Source organism: Gossypium arboreum, chromosome 4 (genome assembly GCF_025698485.1).
Source record: "Gossypium arboreum isolate Shixiya-1 chromosome 4, ASM2569848v2, whole genome shotgun sequence".
Taxonomy (NCBI): domain Eukaryota; kingdom Viridiplantae; phylum Streptophyta; class Magnoliopsida; order Malvales; family Malvaceae; genus Gossypium; species Gossypium arboreum.
The window spans coordinates 115,250,258-115,271,608 of NC_069073.1; the positions used below are offsets into that span (position 1 = coordinate 115,250,258).

General features: G+C 33.5%; 3 protein-coding genes across 5 annotated transcripts; 2 read left to right on the plus strand and 1 right to left on the minus strand.

Moving 5' to 3' along the window:
* The first annotated feature begins 3,160 nt into the window (after nt 1-3,160).
* Nucleotides 3,161-8,403, plus strand: LOC108459762 (secretory carrier-associated membrane protein 1-like). Of its 2 annotated transcripts, none has more exons than XR_008281265.1 (14): nt 3,161-3,361; nt 3,906-3,953; nt 4,796-4,885; nt 4,989-5,051; nt 5,505-5,538; nt 5,618-5,740; nt 6,275-6,337; nt 6,441-6,534; nt 7,264-7,309; nt 7,402-7,469; nt 7,558-7,606; nt 7,746-7,811; nt 7,922-8,112; nt 8,200-8,403. XR_008281265.1 is itself a non-coding variant. In XM_053026523.1 (14 exons), exons 1-13 carry the CDS (start codon nt 3,308-3,310, stop codon nt 8,006-8,008), a joined length of 885 nt encoding a protein of 294 aa, XP_052882483.1. In that variant the 5' UTR covers nt 3,216-3,307; the 3' UTR covers nt 8,009-8,054; nt 8,161-8,403. The 2 variants fall into 2 exon arrangements, 1 of the variants encoding a protein (XP_052882483.1); XM_053026523.1 differs by having other exon boundaries at nt 3,216-3,361; nt 7,922-8,054; nt 8,161-8,403.
* Nucleotides 8,404-10,491: 2,088 nt separating this feature from the next.
* On the plus strand, nt 10,492-14,311 carry LOC108457715 (pentatricopeptide repeat-containing protein At1g73710). Its single transcript, XM_017756800.2, has 2 exons — nt 10,492-10,768; nt 10,871-14,311. The coding sequence occupies exons 1-2, from the start codon at nt 10,699-10,701 to the stop codon at nt 13,726-13,728; spliced, it is 2,928 nt and encodes a 975-aa protein (XP_017612289.1). The 5' UTR covers nt 10,492-10,698; the 3' UTR covers nt 13,729-14,311.
* A 1,721-nt stretch (nt 14,312-16,032) lies between these two features.
* LOC108458069 (uncharacterized) lies at nt 16,033-20,501 on the minus strand. Of its 2 annotated transcripts, none has more exons than XM_017757310.2 (4): nt 20,297-20,499; nt 20,069-20,139; nt 19,630-19,716; nt 16,033-16,309 (listed from the first exon to the last, which is right to left on the minus strand). In XM_017757310.2, the coding sequence occupies exons 1-4, from the start codon at nt 20,406-20,408 to the stop codon at nt 16,286-16,288; spliced, it is 294 nt and encodes a 97-aa protein (XP_017612799.1). In that variant the 5' UTR covers nt 20,409-20,499; the 3' UTR covers nt 16,033-16,285. The 2 variants fall into 2 exon arrangements, with proteins under 2 accessions (XP_017612799.1, XP_052882484.1); XM_053026524.1 differs by lacking the exon at nt 16,033-16,309 and adding an exon at nt 19,252-19,367 and having other exon boundaries at nt 20,297-20,501.
* Between the last annotated feature and the right edge of the window lie 850 nt (nt 20,502-21,351).

Below are 21,351 nucleotides of genomic sequence, written 5' to 3' on the forward strand. Positions count from 1 at the left end.
TGCCAAATCAAAAGGGACAGCTGAAAGGTATACAAAGTAGCAAACTTATAAAAGGACTAGCTTAACATTTAAAAAGTGCTTTTGAGAAACACATGGTAACCTAGTTTTTGGTTTGGCTCATTGTTAGCATTTCTTTTATTGTTAAAATGTATTTTTAGAAACCAAAAGCAATGCTAAATTGCTAGCACAGCCAAAAATGAAGAAACAAGCAGGCTCTTCTCAGAGCCAGCACATGTTTGGAGCAATGATTAGAGCTCTTGTCAAGCACTTAAATGACATCATTTCAAACCCTGTCTTCCCCTAACCCTCTCCCAATATTATATCCATAAAACAAAATAAGACCCTCCTCAAGCCTATACATGTAGTCTCAGAGAAGATTAGTCATCTGGTTCTTATAAAAGCAAATAAATTATTGAAAGGAGGCTTTTATATATATATATATATGTTCAAAGATTGAACAACTAAGGGTTTTTCAAACTGACAAAACCATACCAATCCAAAATACTATTTAACTTAAAACAAAATGGGAGCTCCAAGACCATTAACAACTCCAGTCTCCTATAAGAACCAAATTCTAAGAGTTTTGTATGAGTAAAATAAACGTGCATTTGATCATACAATCACATGGATTCATCATCAACAACAACATTTATATAATTCGATTAACCATATTTGAATCAATTGAATCTAACTTATCCCCAGGAGTAAAATTACAATCACCACATTCCTCTCAGGCGTATATTTGTTTAAAGATAAAGTGTACGCAGCAAACAAAAACAATGTTAGAAAGAATTTCCTTCCCAAAGTGTCATTAACAAGGACGATAACATAATCGTAGCCATTGATTCAGAATACCAAAGAACACAATCTCTAGAAAAAAATCAATGTCTCAGATTTTGAAAGAGTAAAAGAGTTGCAGTTAATTGAATGTGCAGGCAAAAAGATCACGAAAAGATTTTTTGTTGAATTGAAATGGCGAAAAACAAGGGTAATTGATAAAAGAAATAAAAGAGTAACCTGAAGAAGAATAATCAGAAGAAATGAAGTATCTTAAAGAGAATGAAAACGAGGAAACCGAAGAAGATGAGCAGGAAAAGGTAGTCCACCATTACGAAAAACATGGTTGATCCATGATTTCGTTTCTGCTGCTTATTGTTCTTATTCTTCGATTCATCTATTTCTTCAAGTTGCGCCATTGAACCGATGGATCTTCGGATTTCACTGTAACCAAAATTTGGGGATCTCGACTTTTGGTTTCGCTTTTGTTTTCTGTTTTTTTGAGTGAAGAGTCTTTTGCTATATATATTTTTTTAACTTCACGGTTTATTCTCTTCAATGCAGGTATCAAGAATATATATACCAAAACTTAACAATCAATTCAACCCTAAAATGGAAATTTTATGAAATCAATAAGACGTAATTTATTATTTACCAAAATGCACCTTTTTCTGTTTTTATATGTGGAATAAGATCTAATTTATTATTTAGATAATTTAATAAGGTAATTATATTTGAAAAATAATAAAATAAACAAATAATATATCAAATTAAAAAAATTAATTTAAAGAAAATAAACATGATTATCTAAAAACATTAACTTAATAAAAAAATTTCTTAATAAATAAATGTACGAAAGATTTAAAAAAATTTAAAACCTTAAATTTATTCATTAATTCGGTTAGAAAAAGTAGATTGCAAAAAAAACAAAGGTTGATATCTAAAAAGGCTCAAAAATATAATTAGGACTATTTTAACAAAACATGTAAACGTTAATGGTCAAATTTATTATTAAGCTAAAACATGATAAGCATTTTAAATTTCTTCCTTAGCTTACCACCTTTGAATAAAAGAGTTCTTATGGAAATGAAATAGTTTAAGACTTAATTTGGATGGGCGGTATGTTTACTTCTAATAAGGTTAAAAACAATGGTGGCTGTAAGATTAGTTACTGTAGCAATGAAATTAGATACATTGAAATTAGAAACAGCGATAGAGTGTGTGTTTAGATTCAAGTACAAGGTGAGAATAAAAATTTTTAAAATTATTTTATTTTTTATGAATTTATTAAAAATATGTAAATTTATTAAAAAAATAAATTAACAAAATTATTTAACTTATTAAAAGAGTAAAAAAAAAAAACATGAAAATGAATGAACGTGGCATAAAGAGTATGGATATAAAACAAATGGAGCAAGGATAGAAAAGGAAAAGAAAGAAAAGGAAAAGAAAACTCAAAGGAGTTGTAGAATTTGACTGGAGGATGAAGCTTTAGTACGATGAAATTGAATTTCATCATGCATCCAAACGACGATTGGGCAATAAAGCGTCCAAATCGTGTCGGTAAACATATATCGAAAGGAAGATAATTGTGCAAAAACAAAGAAGGCGGATAAGACCATTAAAGTTAGGAGGAGTAACCAAAGTAGCAAGCTTGCAAACTGGAAATGGAGGGCCAATGGGATGAAGATGAATGATTAAGAAACGCCGCCAAAGGAATATTGGTGGAGAAGATGACGGAGGTGTAGTAGTGGTAGGAAACAACAGCGTAGATTTATCACGGTTGTCAGATTTGAAGGAAAACATTTAAGGGAAAGCTCTTGAGAGATTGAAAAGTTTATGGTTTGGGTGTTTTGTTTGCATTAATGAGGCAAATTACATTTAAACTTAATGCATATGATAAATTTAAATTTTATTTTCAATTTAATCATAGATTATAAGATAAATAAAAATAAATTACTATTACTAAAAATAAATCATTTAATTATTTGTTTATTAATAATAAATTAAATTTTATTAATTAATTTATCATATTCTTAGAATACTTTCTTAGAACTTTAATTAATATTTTTTGGTATATCATAGATTATAATATTGTTAGCCAAATAGGAAAGCAGACAATGTGAAAACGACACCGTTCAGTAAAGGATTTAAAAAGAAAATAAAAATGAAGAATAAGAGAATTAATATTACTATTATTGTAGTAACTAAAGAAACCGCAGAATTGGCCCGAAAGTTGAAAACGTATTTAAATCCCAGCCGCAGCCCGCGAAACTCTTTCGCTGAGGTTTTGCCTCTCCCTTTCCATTTTCTCTAGAAACAAACAAACACCGTTCATACCAAAAATTAACTACATCCACCCGTTGTTATGATCACTCACTTCGTCCCTTTCCTTATTCTTCTCTCTATATTTTCTCCATTTCCATCTTTTCTTTTCTTTTTTCTTAACACTTTCTTTTCAGCAATCACTGTCTCATTTCCATATCCGTTTCGCATTGTTTAGTGTTACCATTTTCGTTTTCGTTTTTCAATGAGTCGTTACGATACTAACCCTTTCGCTGAGGAAGAGGTTAATCCTTTCGCGGTAAGTTCCCTCGCACGACTTTATATATAAACGGCAATGCCTCCTGTTGTGGATTTGCATATTTTTCTGTTTCCTTTTGTTTTTTCTGCGAGACTTTATCGTTAGGTTTTGTTGATTTAGGTCATACTGGTTGAGTGAATTTGCTTGATCTGTTACATTTCCGCTGCCAATTGAAATTCTTTATGTTAAGAGTTAATGAAATTTCGAGATAGGATTTCTTCTTTTTTTTTTAAATGTAGCTCTAGTATCTGCGTTTATCTGTTTTCTTTTTTTTGTGAGATGTAGTTTTCAAACGTATACAAATAGATATAGGTGTGGCATGGTGATTTTGTCTTAGAAAAAAAAGAAAAATTGGTTTTGTTCCTGATACAAAAGAATTCATGGTATATGACATTTGTTTGGTGAATATTGTTTGCTTTTTTTTTTTTTTTTCTCTGTAAGCTAAATCAGATGAAACTTTGTCACTATATACATTCAATGTTACAAATAGTGATTTAATTTTGCTTATAAAATGATATGAATCTTTCCATTTTATTTATTGCAGGATCCATCAGTTAGGAAAGGATCTGGTGGAGGTTCCTTTAATTCTTCAGTAAGTACTGTTTCCCTACAGTTGTCTGGTTATCTTTACCTATATAATTTTCGTTACCGTAATTTCAATTGTTGAGAACATTAAAAGCGGTGGCAGATATTAAGTGGCTAACATACTGAACTTTTATGTATGTGTCTATTGTACACATAAGTTAGATGCAATGACTAATGAACGACAATCATCGATTTTTATCATGACGATCATGTTTTGACTTGGTTCTAATGATTGTTAGTGGCACTGGAATTTAAGCAGTTATATTGGTTTCAAACTGATGAGATTGATTGTCATTAGCTGAAGGTTCCAGCGATGTTTTATGCTAATGAACATGATCATAGAAATGCCTTGATTTTTAAATGGCTTTATGGTGGTTGCTACTGTTGGTATTGGTAAAGGTGTACCAAAATTCTTTTCCTAGCACCTGCCTTTTATCTTGCTCGATTTCAATAAATTCCTTTTTTTCCCCTTTTCCAGTAGCTCAATTACTTATAATGGAAATCAGATAGGTCCAACAAGATGCTACATGAAAGGAAAAATTACCCCTAGCGAGAATGCACACTAACCTCTAGGAGAGCTATCCTGGATCCTGATTTGTAGGTGCAGTTCTGTGCATCTTTTTCTTGTCCCAAATTCATACGGGACTCATTTTCCCATTAGCTTATTCCTTGCTTGCGTTGTGAAACTTTTAAGCAAGAACACTTCTTGACAATGCAACTGTTTCTCACGTGGCTAGTTTACTTTCTTTTCTTGGATATTCTGTCATGTTTATGTGTTGTGCTTGTGTTTCTGCAAGGGCTTATATGATCTTGCTTGTGTTTCTTTAATTATTAATATACAAATATTAGAATCCTGGTAGTATATCAAGGCTTTCACCCCTTCCTCCTGAACCATATGACCGTGGTGCAACAATAGATATTCCTCTTGATTCTGCCAAGGTATACTAAAACTTTCCAGATATTTAATGGGCTACCATAATCCTTCTAAGTATTCTGTTTAAGCAAAAACTTCTTTTGATATTTCCGATCTTATCAACTTCAGGATATAAAAGAAAAGGAAAAGGAACTTAAAGCAAAGGAGGCTGAACTTAAAAGGCGAGAGCAGGTAATTTCTGTTGTCTGCTTGTAATTGAGCAAGGCTGGCTGATGAAATATAAAACTCGTGCTTTCGAATAATTATTTGAGGTATTAGGTATCAACGCTGATAATTTACTCCTTCTATAGTGCAGTTTCGGTTTATACGCATTTGTGAAGTTCGGTTTATACGCATTTGTGAAGTACTTAGAAATACATTAAACTAAAATATGATTCAGAAATTGAGATTCAAACCTATGGTTTTGATTTCTTATGTCAAGTTAGCATTAGTTTAATGTATTTCTTTCTGTCTGAATGCCTGTATAATGTCTTATGTTCTGACTTCTGAGTTGTTGACCTTTTCATATTGAAAATACTAATTTCAAATGTAAATAAAGTCGTCTGTAGGGTGGTTTTGTGATTCCTTTTGTTTTTAGAATAAATTGTCCTGATACTAATTGAGTGTTATCTTTATATCATGCAGGAATTGAAACGGAGGGAGGAGGCATTAGCACGATGTAGGTTGTTTTTTATATGCTTGATGATTTTGTGCATTACCAATTTTTTTGACATGTGTTCTTGACTTTGCCTTGGCAGCTGGAGTGGTGATAGAGGAGAAAAATTGGCCGCCTTTTTTTCCTATTATCCATAATGACATTTCAAATGACATACCAATCCACCTACAAACAATCATGTATGTTGGTTTCACATCATTGATAGGTGAGTTAAAGTTCTTGATATATACTTGTCAAAAACCAAAATTCTTTATCTATGGTGGAACAATATTACCATTTTGTTTAATAAGATGTCAAAGTGAATGATTGAATTATTCCATACTAAAAATAATTGTAGGAAATATTTTAATATTACTTGTTTTTATTTCTCAATGGTATCCCATGATGAAGAAAATTGGTGGAACCATGTCATAAAATTCATTTTTATTTTCTTTTTGTAAAGATAAACGATTTCGCTTCTTAATTAATCCACAATACTTTTCTTCAAACAAAAGATCCACTTTTTATGCGAAAAAGGACCACATAACTCTGTGCGGTGGTAAAGAAACATGCTTTTTTGTTTCACTCCATTTTTCTCTGCAGATTTATTAATTTCTCTCTTGCTCGTTCTAACCAGCTTGAATCTTTTAGTTAAAAGACGAATTAGTTGAAATGTTCATTTCTTGTTCATGTCTTGAAAAAATGTTTTTTATGGTAGCCTGTGATAACTTACGTCTATAAATTTCTCCGGACATGGCAGGTTTGGTCATCTGCCTCACTTGGAATGTAATGGCTGTCACTGTAGCCTGGATCAAGGGAGAAGGTGGGTTTTGAAGGTTACTCACTGTAGCCCTTAATCGTTAGTATTTAATTGCTATTTGGGCATCTTTGATCATATTATTAATTTATATTATATTTTGTTCTAGGTCCAACAATTTGGTTTCTAGCCATCATATATTTCTTAACTGGCGTCCCTGGAGGCTATTACTTGTGGTATCGTCCTCTTTACGGTGCTTGCAGGTACTACTTTTCATTTGTTCCTTTTTCGGTTTATGTAACTATTGACTCTATGTTGTGACCAAATTGGAAATTTAGATCTATTGACCATAAAACATGTTTTGATGCTTTCTAGACGGTGACTGAAGATACTAGGATACCCTATGCATGAACCATGTACCAGTGGAATTTACTTCAAACAGCCTAACAGGGGTAATTGAGAGATGTTGAATAGTGTCAAGCTTGAATTTAAGCTTAAAACGAAATTCGAGATTTGATATTCGACATAAGATTCAATCAAACACCAATTTTTAAATTTGCACACTACTTGAGATTGAATGAGCTATTAAGTTCAAACTTGATTAAGCTCGTTCGTATTTAAGTTTGAGCTCTTATGTACTTGACCTCTTTTTATATAGGAAGAGTAAAAATGTAATTTCATAATATAAATATACATTAAAATGTAAGTTTGATTAGATTTCGGAGGTGTTTGGATCAAGTATTACAGAATTCGAATTCGGTTTAATTGATAGCTCAAGTTTTTCGAGCTTGAGCTTAACTCATTGATTATCAAATCAAATTTAATTTTTTTTAAATTGAATTTGAATAAATTATGAATACTAGTATATCATTGTAACCAAAATAAAATTATAGGAATTATTTAGAAATGCCACTTTTAGTCATGCACTTAGATATACTTTACCCGGATCTGTAGTTGTATCGGATATAATTATGTACGAACTCCTTTTACAGGACTGATAGTGCGTTAAAATTTGGATCCTTTTTCTTCGTTTACGTGGTAAGCTTATTGCTTTCTCATTGAAATTGTTCAATATTCATCGAACATATGGTGGAAAAGACCTCATTTCCGACTTCTTTTCCTCCTTGCAGTTCCATATATTATTTTGCGTCCTTGCTGCAATTGCTCCTCCATTTATTTTCAAGGGAAAATCCCTTGCGTAAGTTGGTCAAGTCTATCTCTAAATATCCCATCACATTTATGATCTATCTATAGCTGATGTCTTAATGGTGTAATTCTTTGTGCAGAGGTATTTTACCTGCTTTGGATCTCTTTAGCTATAATTATGTGCTTGGGGTAAGTTCATACCATTAGGCTGCCATTGCCATAGTCAATTTTTGATTACATTATCGCCCTTATCAGTACTGTTTAGGATCATGATTTTACTTTTTATGAATCATATAGCCTTGAGTCTTTGCTTCATTTCAACTTGCAGATATTATACTTCGTTGGTTTTGCATTTTTTTGCTGTGAATCACTTGTCAGCATCTGGGTTATTCAGGTCCACTTATCCCTCTCTTGTCTATACCCTTCGACTCTTTATATATAACCGTATCTGACACTCTCACCGAAATAACATAAGCCTCATCGATCTCTTTTTTGGATTTGCAGCAAGTATATATGTATTTCCGAGGTAGTGGTAAAGCGGCTGAGATGAAGCGGGAGGCTACAAGAAGAACCATGATGTCAGCACTATGAGACGGGAGGTGGTAATCGAAAATGGGGGGTATTTGCGATACAAATTGTAGGTGGACTAGGGCTTTTGGCTACAAGTTTTTTTGTTCTTCTCCCTTACCTCATAGGTGGCTTTTCTTTGCTTATTCATTTAATTCATTTAATTTGCTGTTCAGAAATGTTATTTGCTGACGGGGGCCACTTTGTTTTATCAGGGGTTAGCAAACCTTCACCAAGATTTTCCAAATGGCGTCCAAATAATTTAATTTTGTTTGATTGAGATATAAAATTGATTGTATTTGTATATCACTGGATACGATTTAGAGCCTAAGTATTAAATTATCCCAATACTTATGTACTTCCAGAACTATTTACAGAATATTAAAAGCTGCCCTTGTTTTTTATTATTATTGCAAAAATTTTAGTTACAATGTATTATCGTTTTGATCGATTAGGTCGTTTGTGAGTTAGGTTGAGTTACAATAATTTTTAATCCCATTTTATAAACTACAGTGATTAAAGAAAAATGGGGAGACATAATAATATTATAACATGTTTGTGGATTTTTTTGGTTTTTGTCAGTGAATTTCATTTATTTGAGTGCAAAAGCAGTCTTACAAAAGAATAATAATTCTATACAATTAAAATTTAACTAATTCCTAATTTGTACAAAGATAAATATTAATAGTATTCTTTTTATTGATCAATTTCGTCTGTATAATCTCTTTCAATACGAAACTTGCCTTTAAACCACGTAATAGTCCATGAAAGCTCTTGTCTCCAAGGGCCAACAACCCTGTCAATGTTGCAAAGCCCCAAATCTTCTTAGAATAGACAATAATAATTATAACATGTGATCCCTAGACTCATCAGCCCTGTTGCACAATAAGCATACCATATCAACATTGAGACCTTGAGAAGAAAGCTTATCTTTAGTTGGAAGCCTATTTAACACAACCATCCAAGCAATGATCGAGTGCTTTGGAATATGCAAGGCAAACCGGATCAGCTTATGCCATGGAACTTTATTATTTTTTACTCGAATCTCCTCCAAAATCTTTAAAGTAGCAATATTGCCAGCAGGCAACCTAGCAACAATGTCTTTTAGCTTTAAGAAATCTTCTCCAATTCTAGCTACTGGCAGATCAATTACAAGTAGCATCCCAAAAGCTCCCTCCCTTCAAAACATAAGCCCGAACCCAAGCAATCTAAAGGAGGACCTCTTCGGTAAGACGGGCCTTGATTTTTTGTAGAATGCAAGCCTTATTCCAGTCAACCAAGCTTCTCAATCCTAAGCCACCTTCAGCCTTGAGTAAGCAAATTGACTACCAGCAAATTCTAGCACCAGTAGCTGCAAAATCTTTCCCCTTTCAAAAGAATCTGGTGTAGATTTGATTAATTCTTCTTAGCACAGCTGCAGGCATTAACAAATTGTCTACACCAAAAAGCCTGAATGTTGAAGACTACAGATTTGATAAGCTACAACCGACCAGCATAGCTAAGATGTCAAGTCGCCTAACCATTGACTCTTGCCTGAATTTTCTCCAAAAGAGAATTACAATCATTAATAGACAGCTTCCTAGAAACCCGAGGCACACCGAAATAGCTTACAGGCAATCTTCCCAACTTAAAACCAGTGACCCTTTGCACAATTACTAAATCATCCTCATACCGGCAGCAAAGATCTCAGTCTTAGAAACATTAAGTTGCAAACCAGAAAAATAGTAGAACTCTTGAAGAATGCACCAAATACCAATAACTAAATTAATTGTGCCATTTGCAAGAATAAGATCATCAACAAATGAAAGATGAGTAAGATGAACTCTTAAGACATGTAGGATGAAACTTGAAAACTCCTTGCATCACTGCCATATGCAACAATTTTGAAAGAATACTCATAATGATACCTTATTCCCCTTACACCTCTAAAAAAACACAACAAACCTCCATTAATGTAAATAAAAATATGTGTTGCACTTTTTAGTAATAATAATTTTAAAATTAAATAAAAGGTTGTAAATTTGTTGTTGTTGAGCAAAAGTCAGTGCAAACTAACTTAATTCATACATTCAATTTTATCATTTTTTATTAAATTAATTATTTTAAATAATTGATTTAAAGTAAAATTAAATTGATCAGTTATTTGTTAATGAAATATTGATAGACTTAATTTATACATTTGCTTTTGTAAACCTGTTGAGTGTTGGTTTCGCTTTGGTAACACTAGAGAAAAAATTTACAAAACCAAAAATCAACCCGAATCAAGATATATAGATAATTTATGTTTGTCAAAAAAACAAAACATAATTTATGAAATATAAATTTAAAATTATTTAATATATAATTAATTTTACTTTTTATAGTATAAAATAAATATTTTATATTTAAAATAATGAAAATAATTTAAAAATAATTTTAAATATTTATAAAAATTTTAAAATTTTGTCAAATAATAAATCTGAAAATTAATATAAAAAATTATATAAACAATTAAAAAATTCGACTGAACGGAATCAATACCAACCCTAACACCGACTCTAATGCCTTTGTGGCGAATGCTGACGTGCTAACTCCAAATCCAATTCTCCTTAAATGCTAAAAACCCAATGTCCAGCTGAGCGGAGCACCACCAAAACCCTACCAAATGCACTCACCCTAAAACCCTAAATCCCCACGAAAACCCCACCCAAAGGAAAACCCCCAATACCCACAAAATGATTCGGAGTTACAGTTCAGGAGAATTGAGTCGTGAAAGTTTCCAACCTCACATCTTGGTTTTGCCCAGTAAGTTCCCTCCCCTCCATTTTCCTTGCGTTGCTAGAGCTTTTACCGGGTTTAAATTCAATGACTCAAGATTTTCTAATAACCTAAATTTGCTTGAGCCAGGACTACGTACAAGCGTAAACTTTTATTCCCAGATGCTGAATTCAAGAGGATTTAGGTTTCATCTAGAGTTTAAGCTACACTGTCATTCCAAAACCCTGTTTTTGCCTGCTAGAAGCTCTTGGAGTAATGTTAAAAAGAAGAGGTATGGAGGTGTTTTGCCTTCGATTCTTAGGTCTTTGGATTCCGATAAGAATTTAGATAAAACCCTCGCTTCGGTTTGTGAGAATTTGAGTCCTAAAGAACAGACTGTGGTACTCAAAGAACAGAGTAACTGTGAGAGGCTTATTCATGTTTTTGAGTTTTTCAAATCATTGAAAGATTATGTGCCGAATGTAATTCATTATAATATCGTGCTTCGAGCGCTGGGGAGAGCTCAAAAATGGGATAAGTTGAGGCTTTGTTGGATTGAAATGGCGAAAAACGGTGTCTTGCCTACTAATAATACTTACGGTATGCTTGTTGATGTTTATGGGAAGGCTGGTATGGTGAACGAAGCTTTGCTCTGGATTAAGCATATGAGACTTAGGGGACTTTACCCCGACGAAGTAACCATGAATACGGTTGTTAGGGTTCTCAAGGATGCTGGGGATTTTGATAGGGCAGATAGGTTTTATAAGGATTGGTGCATTGGCAGGGTGGACTTGAATGACATCGAGTTGGATTCGATGATTGTTTTAGACAATGGGTCTGGTTCAGCCATTAGCTTTAAGCAGTTTCTGTCCACTGAGCTATTCAGGACAGGTGGTAGAAGTCCTGTTTCGGGAACTTCAGGTTCACCAGATACAGAAAGTTCTGTGAGAAAGCCACGACTAACGTCTACATACAATACTTTGATTGATTTGTATGGAAAAGCAGGTCGCCTCAAAGATGCGGCGGATGTGTTTGCTGAAATGTTGAAATCCGGTGTGGCAATGGATACGATCACCTTTAACACTATGATCTTTACATGTGGAAGTCATGGTCATTTATTGGAGGCCGAATCCTTGCTTGCTAAGATGGAAGAAAGGGGAATACCTCCTGACACGAAGACTTATAACATCTTTTTGTCTTTGTATGCTGGTGCAGGAAATATTGAAGCAGCCCTGGAATATTATAGGAAAATCAGAAAAGTAGGTCTTTTCCCTGATATTGTAACTCACAGAACTGTTCTTCATATATTGTGCGAGAGGAATATGGTTCAAGAAGCGGAGACTGTGATTGAAGAAATGGAGGAATTTGGTATTGACATTGATGAGCAGTCTCTTCCTGTAATTATAAAGATGTATATTGCTGAAGGACTGCTTGACCGAGCGAAGATGCTTTTTGAAAAGTTCATTTTGGATCATGAGCTTTCATCCAAGACAAGTGCTGCAATTATAGATGCTTATGCTGAAAGGGGGCTTTGGTCTGAAGCTGAGGCTGTATTTTATGGCAAAAGAGATAGTCTGAGGCAGAACAGAAGTGTTCTCGAGTATAATGTCATGGTCAAAGCCTATGGCAAAGCGGAACTTTACGATAAAGCTTATTCTCTCTTCAAGAGCATGAGGAATCATGGGACTTGGCCTGACGAATGCACTTATAATTCCCTAATTCAAATGTTTTCTGGAGGTGATTTAGTGCATCACGCAAGAGACCTCTTAGGTGAAATGCGAGCAGCAGGATTAAAACCAAAGTGTCAAACATATTCCTCTCTTATTGCATGCTATGCCCGTCTTGGCCAGCTTTCTGATGCTGTTGATGTGTACCAAGAAATGATCAGTGCAGGGGTGAAGCCTAACGAAGTTGTTTTTGGGTCCTTAATCAATGGATTTGCTGAAACTGGTGGTGTTGAAGAAGCTCTTCAGTATTTTCGCATGATGGAAGAATCTGGTATATCAGCAAACAAGATAGTGCTAACTTCACTGATTAAGGCTTATACCAAGGTCGGGTGTTTGGAAGGAGCAAAACGTGCTTACGAAAAGATTAAGGATCTAGAGGGTGGTCCAGATATTGTTGCATCAAATAGTATGCTAAATCTTTACGCAGATCTAGGGATGGTATCTGAAGCCAGATGTATTTTTGACAATCTGAAAGAAAATGGTGGCGCGGATGGGTTTTCGTTTGCAGCTATGATGTATTTGTACAAAAGCATGGGTATGCTCGACGAAGCGATTGATGTTGCAGATGAGATGAAACAGTCTGGTTTGTTAAGGGACTGTTCTTCATACAATAAGGTGATGGCATGCTATGTCACGAATGGCCAGTTGCGTGGATGTGGTGAATTGTTGCATGAAATGATTAACCGAAAGATTTTGCCCGACAAGGGAACCTTTAATGTACTATTAACGTCACTCAAGAAGGGAGGCATTCCGATTGAAGCCGTAACACAACTAGAATCATCATACCAGGAAGGGAAACCATATGCAAGACAAGCTGTTATCATTACTGTTTTTTCTTTAGTAGGTTTACATGCTTATGCACTCAAATCTTGTGACGCCATCATAAAAGCGGAAATACCTCTCGAGTCTTTTGTGTACAATGCAATGATATATGCTTACGGGTCATCAGGGCAGATTGACAAGGCTTTGAACATATTCATGAAAATGAAGGATGATGGTCTGGAGCCAGACATTATTACTTATATTAATCTGGTGAGTTGTTATGGGAAAGCTGGTATGTTGGAAGGTGTGAAGAGAATATACAGCCAACTAAAGTACGGAGAGATTGAGCCTAATGAATCCTTGTTTAAGGCTGTCATGGATGCATACAAAGATGCTAACAAGCCAGACCTTGCCGAATTAGTCAACCAAGAGATGAAATTTGCTTTTGAAGGACCAGATTTTTCAGAGTCCGAGGTTGAAGGCGAAAGCGGAAGCGAAGACATTGTTCTTGACCCGTAGAATTCAAATATATATTTACCAAGAGATGAAATTTGTGTTCAAAAAGCAAAGATTATTTGGAGAGCCCAAGGCCGAAGGAAAGAGCACGGTATGTTCTCTAGAATCTTACAATCCAATCTCGTATTCAAATGTATTCAACTGTCTCTGATGGGGTGTATACTGTAGAGTGACAGCAACATAAAAAGCTTCCAAGATTTAGTTGTGTAGATAATAGAAGTCAAAAGTGATTGAAGAAGGTAGAATGTAAATAGTGGCTTCAATTTATACCAAAATTAAGCATGTTTTTCTAAGTTGTTCATAATTCTATTGTGGTAGTCTATTTGGGTGTTGAGCTTGGGCCTCCATGAATGCATCAAGTAATAGCTGCTATATTTTTCTCTACTTTTATATGCTTGGATGCTGTGGAATATTGTGATTGGTATTCAAAGATGTTTGTACGAAGGAATAAGCAATAGTGGCAGAAATGAATTTTCAGCCATACATGGTCATGGCCCAAGGCGGCCTCAACCCAGCTCAGCTCTTGTGCAGTGTTTTGTGTGTATATACAAAAAATTTTCCTTAAGGTGGCAGAATTTTCGATGAATGTTCAGTTTTATAACATTATCCACTTAGCAACATATTTCACAAAATTTTGAAACAAATCGACTACTATGATATCAAAGAACACAGTGCAAAAACAGCATTTGTTCGATTCCTGCCCTGGAAATCTGACTATTAGATAAGAGTTAAATCACTTTTTGAAACCTGAATTTGATAATTTTTTCCACATTAGAGCTTGACAATTGTTTCTAAATTAATGTTTGAATTTAGGATTTTCAAAGACTAATTTGAATAAAAACAAAGTTGAGTTCCCAATATGGGAACATTTGCTAAATTTGGGGCCTAATCTGGACCAAGAAAAAGTTTAAATCCCAATATGAAAAGAATTATCAAGTTTAGAGCATATCATTTAACCCTAAATAAAATGATAATAACAAAAAAACATGATCATTTCTTAATCCAAATTAAGAACTCGTGTGTATCAAATAATCTGAAAGGTTAAGGATTAATATTATAAGACTTGATTCAATTACCTCAACAAAGTTTTGTTTTAATCATTTGTTAGGAGTGAGGAAAGGAATGAGCTCATGTCAAAATCAACATGAACACATGTATTGGTGACTATCAACCAAATAGAATACCGGTTAACTGCCATTTAAAGCCAAAATCACATGTGTGGATCATTGAAACCTCATCTTTAATTTATACAAATTTAAATTACTGGTTTTTAAAATATAATCTAAACAAAGTTAGAAATAGAAAATGTCGATCACATTCAACCAGTAAATCTCGCCATATAATACTAAAACAAGTAGGTCGTTTATTATTACAAAACATTGTAGAGAAATGGAAATATCATCAGATAAAATCTAGTTAAACCGATACTGTTTGAAAGCGAATAAATTTCAAATTAATCTGCTCCGAATAGAGTAGAATTTTTTGTTGAAAAGCAGCAACGGGACAATACAAGCTGGATTTTCTATTCTGACCCGCGAGTATCTCCCTCGAGATGCTCTACTATATAAATTACTATTTTATTCTTATATATATAATTAAAGCAAAGTAAAATAGGACATGGATGGGATACATTCAACATCCATGAAAGTAGTAATACTTTTCAATTATATATTTATCATGGAACGAGGCAAATGGTGAGAAAAAGCATTCCAGCTGCAGAGCAATGGTAGAATTGACAATATAACACCCCCCCACTTCCCCTTGTCATCCTTAATATTTACTTGGGGGTCAGGGACTTAAAAAGATAGTTTAGGAAATGTATTTAAAAAAAAAAAACCAGTTTAGGAAATGTATTTAAAAAATAAAAAACCACCTGAAGATTACACAATGCATGATCGTAAAACAATGGAAATGAATGCCGTAATCTCAATCTCATCAACAAAAGGCTTAAAATGACCGAAGGAATGTAGAATTTAGAAGAGCGGATCCTCATCCACTTGATTCAAGATCCTCTGAGAGGGAGAAATAACACAACCCTAATCCAAATGAATGGTGAAACATTGGAGTAATCAGTGAGCAACGCAGCAGTGACTGATCAGAGTGGTGATGGATACATGTTAGTGGTTCTCGAATTGACATTTGGTGATGGATAGAACTTTCAGGTGTTTTAGGTGGTTAGGTTTATGATCAAGTAAGGCTTTCAATAGTTTAGACTGCCTGTGGGATTTTTTCTAAAGAAGACTGAATTTATAGACTAATTTTACCTTTTTCTAAGTTGATGGACGATCATTAGAAACCAGGACGACATGCACAAAAGCATACTTCATTATTAACTTTTCAAATCCATCAACAGACGTATTTTGAGTTTCAAGAAACTGTTACATCCTATGCTCAGGAAACAGGTACAACGGACCTCCAAGTTTTACTAAATGGTCATAAAAGAAATGATGAACAAGAAAGCTGAATAATTTGCCAACAAAAATATCCCAAGGACATGAAAGTCCCACCCATACATTATTACTTGAAATCTTATAAAAATAAAATAAAAACTCCAACCTCGTTAGTGTGTCGTTTCCGCTGCGTTCTGCAACAAAACATAAGTTCAAATGAAGGGAACATCCATGGTAACTATACAGAAATTCCTTGTTAAGTAGAATTTGATTTTATACTTGGGCATTCCCCATAATACTTTTAGAAAAGATTTAGCAACCCTATTACCAATTCCCTGTTGGATTCTCTATTAAAGAGGGTTATGCAGGTGGTGACCAACGAAAGGGAAGAGTGGCAGGGAACCAGGCATATCGACTGCACTTGATCCCCAAAACATAAACTCATATAGTATGAAAAACAATGTCTGATTTTTAAACTAAAGTACATGATAGCTCTAAATTATTGACCTGGATATTCACTACAGGTAATAATAATACTCATGGAATGGTGATCAAGTGGGCTAAAAATTAGTGTGTTTCAAAATAATCATCAACAATATATAGTTGCAAGCATTTACTACTATTTCTTGTCATATGCATCTATGTTATCCTAACTAAAAAAAATGTTATATACAAACATGTCTATACTCAATTTTTTCCAAGTCTTTTATATATTTAGAGAATCATACCCCATAACTCTGAATATATGTCGGATATAAGTATTTTAGAAAAATGAAGAGTTCAAGTAACATAAATGTGTGTCACATACATATGCTCATTGCTTTATATATTTTTTAATATATAGTTGCAAATTTTACAAATAAAGAAAACAAATAAAGTGTGTATTAACCAAAGTTATACTAACATGTGAAGTTTGTTCCATTCGCAAATTATATTAAATTAATATAAATGTTGATACATAACTGAGGTAATGGTGGTTTGATGACAGTTCGCAAAATGATGCCGAGAAAGGTGAGGATGACTCTGAAGGTCAAGGAGGAAAGTTAGGATTAATTGTGTAGAATTTCTAAGGAGTCTATATTCTTAGTTAAATATGGTCAATGAAGCCTTGGAGTGGGTATCTTGGGGCAAGTGTCTTCGTAAAGCAACTAGCTGAATCATAGTGAACCTCCAACACGTGCACTTGGATGTGATTGGAAGAACCGTTGTCTTGTTAAGGGGTCCCTAGGCAGGGTCAATGTGACTTGGCACTTGCCCACGTGTTATGTATGCAAGAGATGTGTTGATCAAAGAAGTGACCTAGACTTTATAGGCATGGTGGTCCTACGTCTTATCATAAATTGGCGAGCTCCTCCTCATGTTCTTCTCTAGTCGAGTCAATTTACTTAGGTGATTCCATATATAACTTGTGTTGTAATCATTAGAGGGCAATTCAAAAGTGGGGAATAGCAATTCTTCGAGGGACAAGGGAGAGTGACAACAAGAAGTTGATGGTGCACAATTAGGGATCAAAATTTTTTGGGATCATCATCATCATTTGCATTGGGTCTTCTTCCTTTGCTTAATTTATTGTGGATGTTAAGCATGTTTCGGGTTCCTTTGTTTTGTCCGTTACTTAGACCTGAAGTCATGCTTTGTGGGCTGTTTGGAATGTTCTTCAGTAATGGATAACAGCTTAGAGGTGAGAGGATCGACCCCCCTTTCCATAGTTTTACTTGATGTGAGTATTCTAATGGTTCTTATCTCATTATTGATTCTTCCAAGAAGATGACAAGCTATCTTAAACCATTTGTTGCCAAGTTGAGCATCAAGATCAATCACCATTTTCATTTCATAGTCAGACAAAAGTCCTATTTCCAAGTCTAGTTTAAAATAATGTGTCTAACTCAATCTGCAACTCTTTCCAGACCTGAACAGTCGTATAATATAGGAGCTCACCCAACCTATAACAGAGGGAACACCTCATCCAAATAAGCTACTTTGCCAAACAACATAGAACCACCATATCTATAAGGTCTAAGCTACTGCTTTGATTGATACATGTCTCTTGCATGCATAACATGTGTACAAGTGCCAAGTCACACGAACCCCACTTGAGCGTCCCCTTAATAAGACAACGGAGTATAGACTTCCCAATCACATCCAAGTGCATGTGTTGGAGACCCATTACGACTCAACTAGTTGCCTTCACTAGCAAGACACCTGTCCCAAGAGATTCACTCTTAAGGTATGTAAACCTTCATCGTTGACCATATTCAACTAAGACAAAAAGACTCCACTAGAACTTTACACACACTCCTATAACCTTGGACCTTTCTCCTTAATCACCAAAGCTATACTCATCGGCTCTTGACACCACAATGCGAACAATCATCAACCACCATTACTAGGGGAGAGTAATTGGTTTTTAGTTGGATTGGTCAATTTTCATGACTTATCCACCTTAACCAACCGCCAAATTTATATAGGAACTTTCTCCTTTATCACCAAAGCTATACTCATCGGCTCTTGACACCACAATGCGAACAATCATCAACCACCATCAACAGGGGAGAATAATTGGTTGTTAGTTAGTTTGGTCGATTTTCCTGACTTATCCGACTTAACCGACCACCGCCAAATTTAACCAACTAACCTACCGCCATAGGCCTTAATTAACCAAACTGAACAGCCATAACATCAGTTAGTTCAATCAATTAATAGAATTTTATTTGCTATATTTCACTAGCTAAATTAATTAACAATGAGTTTAATTTCTATTAATCAAGAAATGAAATAATTCTTTATTACAAAGATATAATTTTGCACAGGTAAAATTAGCTTTGAGTTTTTACTTTTAGTTAATGTTTTTGTTGGGTGTAATTTAAATATATATCATAATTGGATTGGGTTTGGTTAAAATAATTGGGTTGGGTTAATTTAAACTATATATATATTAAATATATTTAAAATATATTAAAATCATATTAACCAAACCCTAAATCTATTTAGCCAAAATAACTGACTTAATCAAATGTGTCAATTAAGCCTGTTTGCACCAACTCTTACTTACCCCTAACTATTACCTAAATTGTGTATCAACAATGAAACTGATTATTTTTAATGTAATATAGAATTAAAATAATGAAGACAAATATGTTCAATATAAACTTTAACTTTTCTTTATTGCACAAGCTACTAAACTAGTGGCAATGACTTACGTGGTTTCAAGTTTGTTGGCACCATGTTCAACATTCAAAACCTGTGTGCAAACTGATCCCACAATGTAGAGTTTGTATACTTGTTTCGGTACCCAAAAAAAATCTTTATTTATCAAATAAATTCGTTTGCTTCTTAAACTTAATGAAGAATTAAAACCTTAAACATAAATCTATTCATAATAAACTTAACTCTCTTTTTATTTATTTATTTATTTATTTATTTAAAATTAATCCATAACAAAATCATTTAACAAAATAAAAATTCTTTGGTGAAGAATTCAAATATAGCAAAGTTCCAGAGTATAGGAAGGTACCTCTTCCTTTTTGCCTTTGCCTTTAGTGAAGAACTTGTATCCACTAAAGAAAAGCAGACCCCAACCAGTTAAAGAGACGATAACAAACTGCACAACCATACCAAAAAAATGTCAATACAGTTCAACATTTACGCCTACCCTAATTTCCCTAAATTTATATTCTAGTCTACATGCATTACACTGATTAAGAAACAGTGCCTATGAAGTATGAATATGTACACAATAAGATAAGATATTGAGTTGAAAAAAAAAAAAAAAGATTGAGTAACTTCAAATGAATAAAATGTAGCATTGACTACTGTGAGGATTTGAATTAGGTAAATAAAACCAAATCAAAATACCAAAATTCCCAAATCTGCAAAGTAAAACAACAGGGAAAACAAAAAAAAAGAATCTTGGAACTAGGGTATTAAAATTAAGGGGAAGTAAACAAACTAACATGTTCTTCCTTCCATTTAGATGGGCTCATTGGGTCTTGCCAAAAATTAACCTTTGGAGGTCCATGGTGATCTGCAAAAGAAAACTTGTAAGATCCTATAGTTTCAAGTTTCATCTAGGATCTAAGGTGAAATGAGATTAAAACTGAAGTGGAATCGAGAGACGAATTTTACCTCTATTGGTTATAAATATATATATATTAAAAAAAAAAAAGGTAAATGGAGAATACCTGCGGAGCCGGCAAGACCACGGCGAGGAATGAGAGAAGCGGGTTGAGATGAAAGGGGTGTTCGAGCTAGAGTAGCTGCTCTACGAGCTGCAACCGCCGCCAAAGTAGCCATCTTCTGTGGGTTATTTCTTCAGAGGGAATCGATGATGTTTTGTTTTTACAAGAGAGACGAGACGACTAGAAACTTGAAGAAATTAACTATTGTAAAGTTGAAATGGAACTGAAACGGTATCGTTTCGTTTGTCAATCATTCCTTCGATTTAAAAAAATGAAAAAAAAATGATTTTTTTTATAAAATAAAATAATTACACATTAATCATCGTATCTAAATTTGGATGCAGAATTCTCTCTTCATAATTGATCTTTATCGAGCCGACAAAAGTATATGCAATCGTATTAACCTCTCTCGAGATATATTGGATTTTACCTTCCATTGTCTTTGGCACAATTCAATAATTCTTGTAACTAAGTCTCTATTTAGTTGACTTTGAAATCTACCTTAAATCGAGTTATTCGAGTTATTTGAGTCAACTCAAATAATTAATTCAAGTTTCGAGTTCGAATTGAGTTAAATTTTACAATTTGAATAACTCGAATAATTTGAATAACAGATTGATGTAAATACTCATTTTGTCCCTGTCAATTTTTAAAATGAGCAAATTGATCACTCTCTCAACAAAAAAATATTTTTCAAAATTTAAAATATTTTTAAGAAAATCCAAAATTTATATTTTAAAAATTTATAATTTTAAAAAATTCTAAAGAATATATAAAAATTTAAAATTTTAATTTTTTTCTAAAATAAAAATTTTAAGGACCTAAATAAGTTAATTAATGATTAAGTTTATCATACTAAAGTATCTTTTTTTTTTTTGCTTTTAAAAGTTTTCAAATATATATGGTTTCAAATTTATGTGCTTTAATATGAAATTAGTTATAGTGTAACAACATTTTAATTTAAAATGTTTGATTTTTAATTTAACTCAAACAATTTTACTTGATTCGATTCGACTCGGATTTCATTTTATTTGACTCGATTCGAAAAAATTTCTAAA

What these genes read in the sequence shown, in the direction of transcription:
- LOC108459762 (XM_053026523.1), top strand. Translation starts at nt 3,308, where the DNA reads ATGAGTCGTTACGATACTAACCCTTTCGCTGAGGAAGAGGTTAATCCT. An exon ending in GAGGTTCCTTTAATTCTTCA is followed by an intron (nt 3,954 to 4,795) that starts GTAAGTACTGTT and finishes TACAAATATTAG; the next exon opens with AATCCTGGTAGTATATCAAG. An exon ending in GCTATAATTATGTGCTTGGG is followed by an intron (nt 7,607 to 7,745) that starts GTAAGTTCATAC and finishes TTCAACTTGCAG; the next exon opens with ATATTATACTTCGTTGGTTT.
- LOC108457715 (XM_017756800.2), top strand. Translation starts at nt 10,699, where the DNA reads ATGATTCGGAGTTACAGTTCAGGAGAATTGAGTCGTGAAAGTTTCCAA. An exon ending in TCACATCTTGGTTTTGCCCA is followed by an intron (nt 10,769 to 10,870) that starts GTAAGTTCCCTC and finishes TGCTTGAGCCAG; the next exon opens with GACTACGTACAAGCGTAAAC.
- LOC108458069 (XM_017757310.2), bottom strand. Translation starts at nt 20,408, where the DNA reads ATGGCTACTTTGGCGGCGGTTGCAGCTCGTAGAGCAGCTACTCTAGCT. An exon ending in TGGTCTTGCCGGCTCCGCAG is followed by an intron (nt 20,140 to 20,296) that starts GTATTCTCCATT and finishes TTTCTTTTGCAG; the next exon opens with ATCACCATGGACCTCCAAAG. An exon ending in CTAAATGGAAGGAAGAACAT is followed by an intron (nt 19,717 to 20,068) that starts GTTAGTTTGTTT and finishes ATGGTTGTGCAG; the next exon opens with TTTGTTATCGTCTCTTTAAC.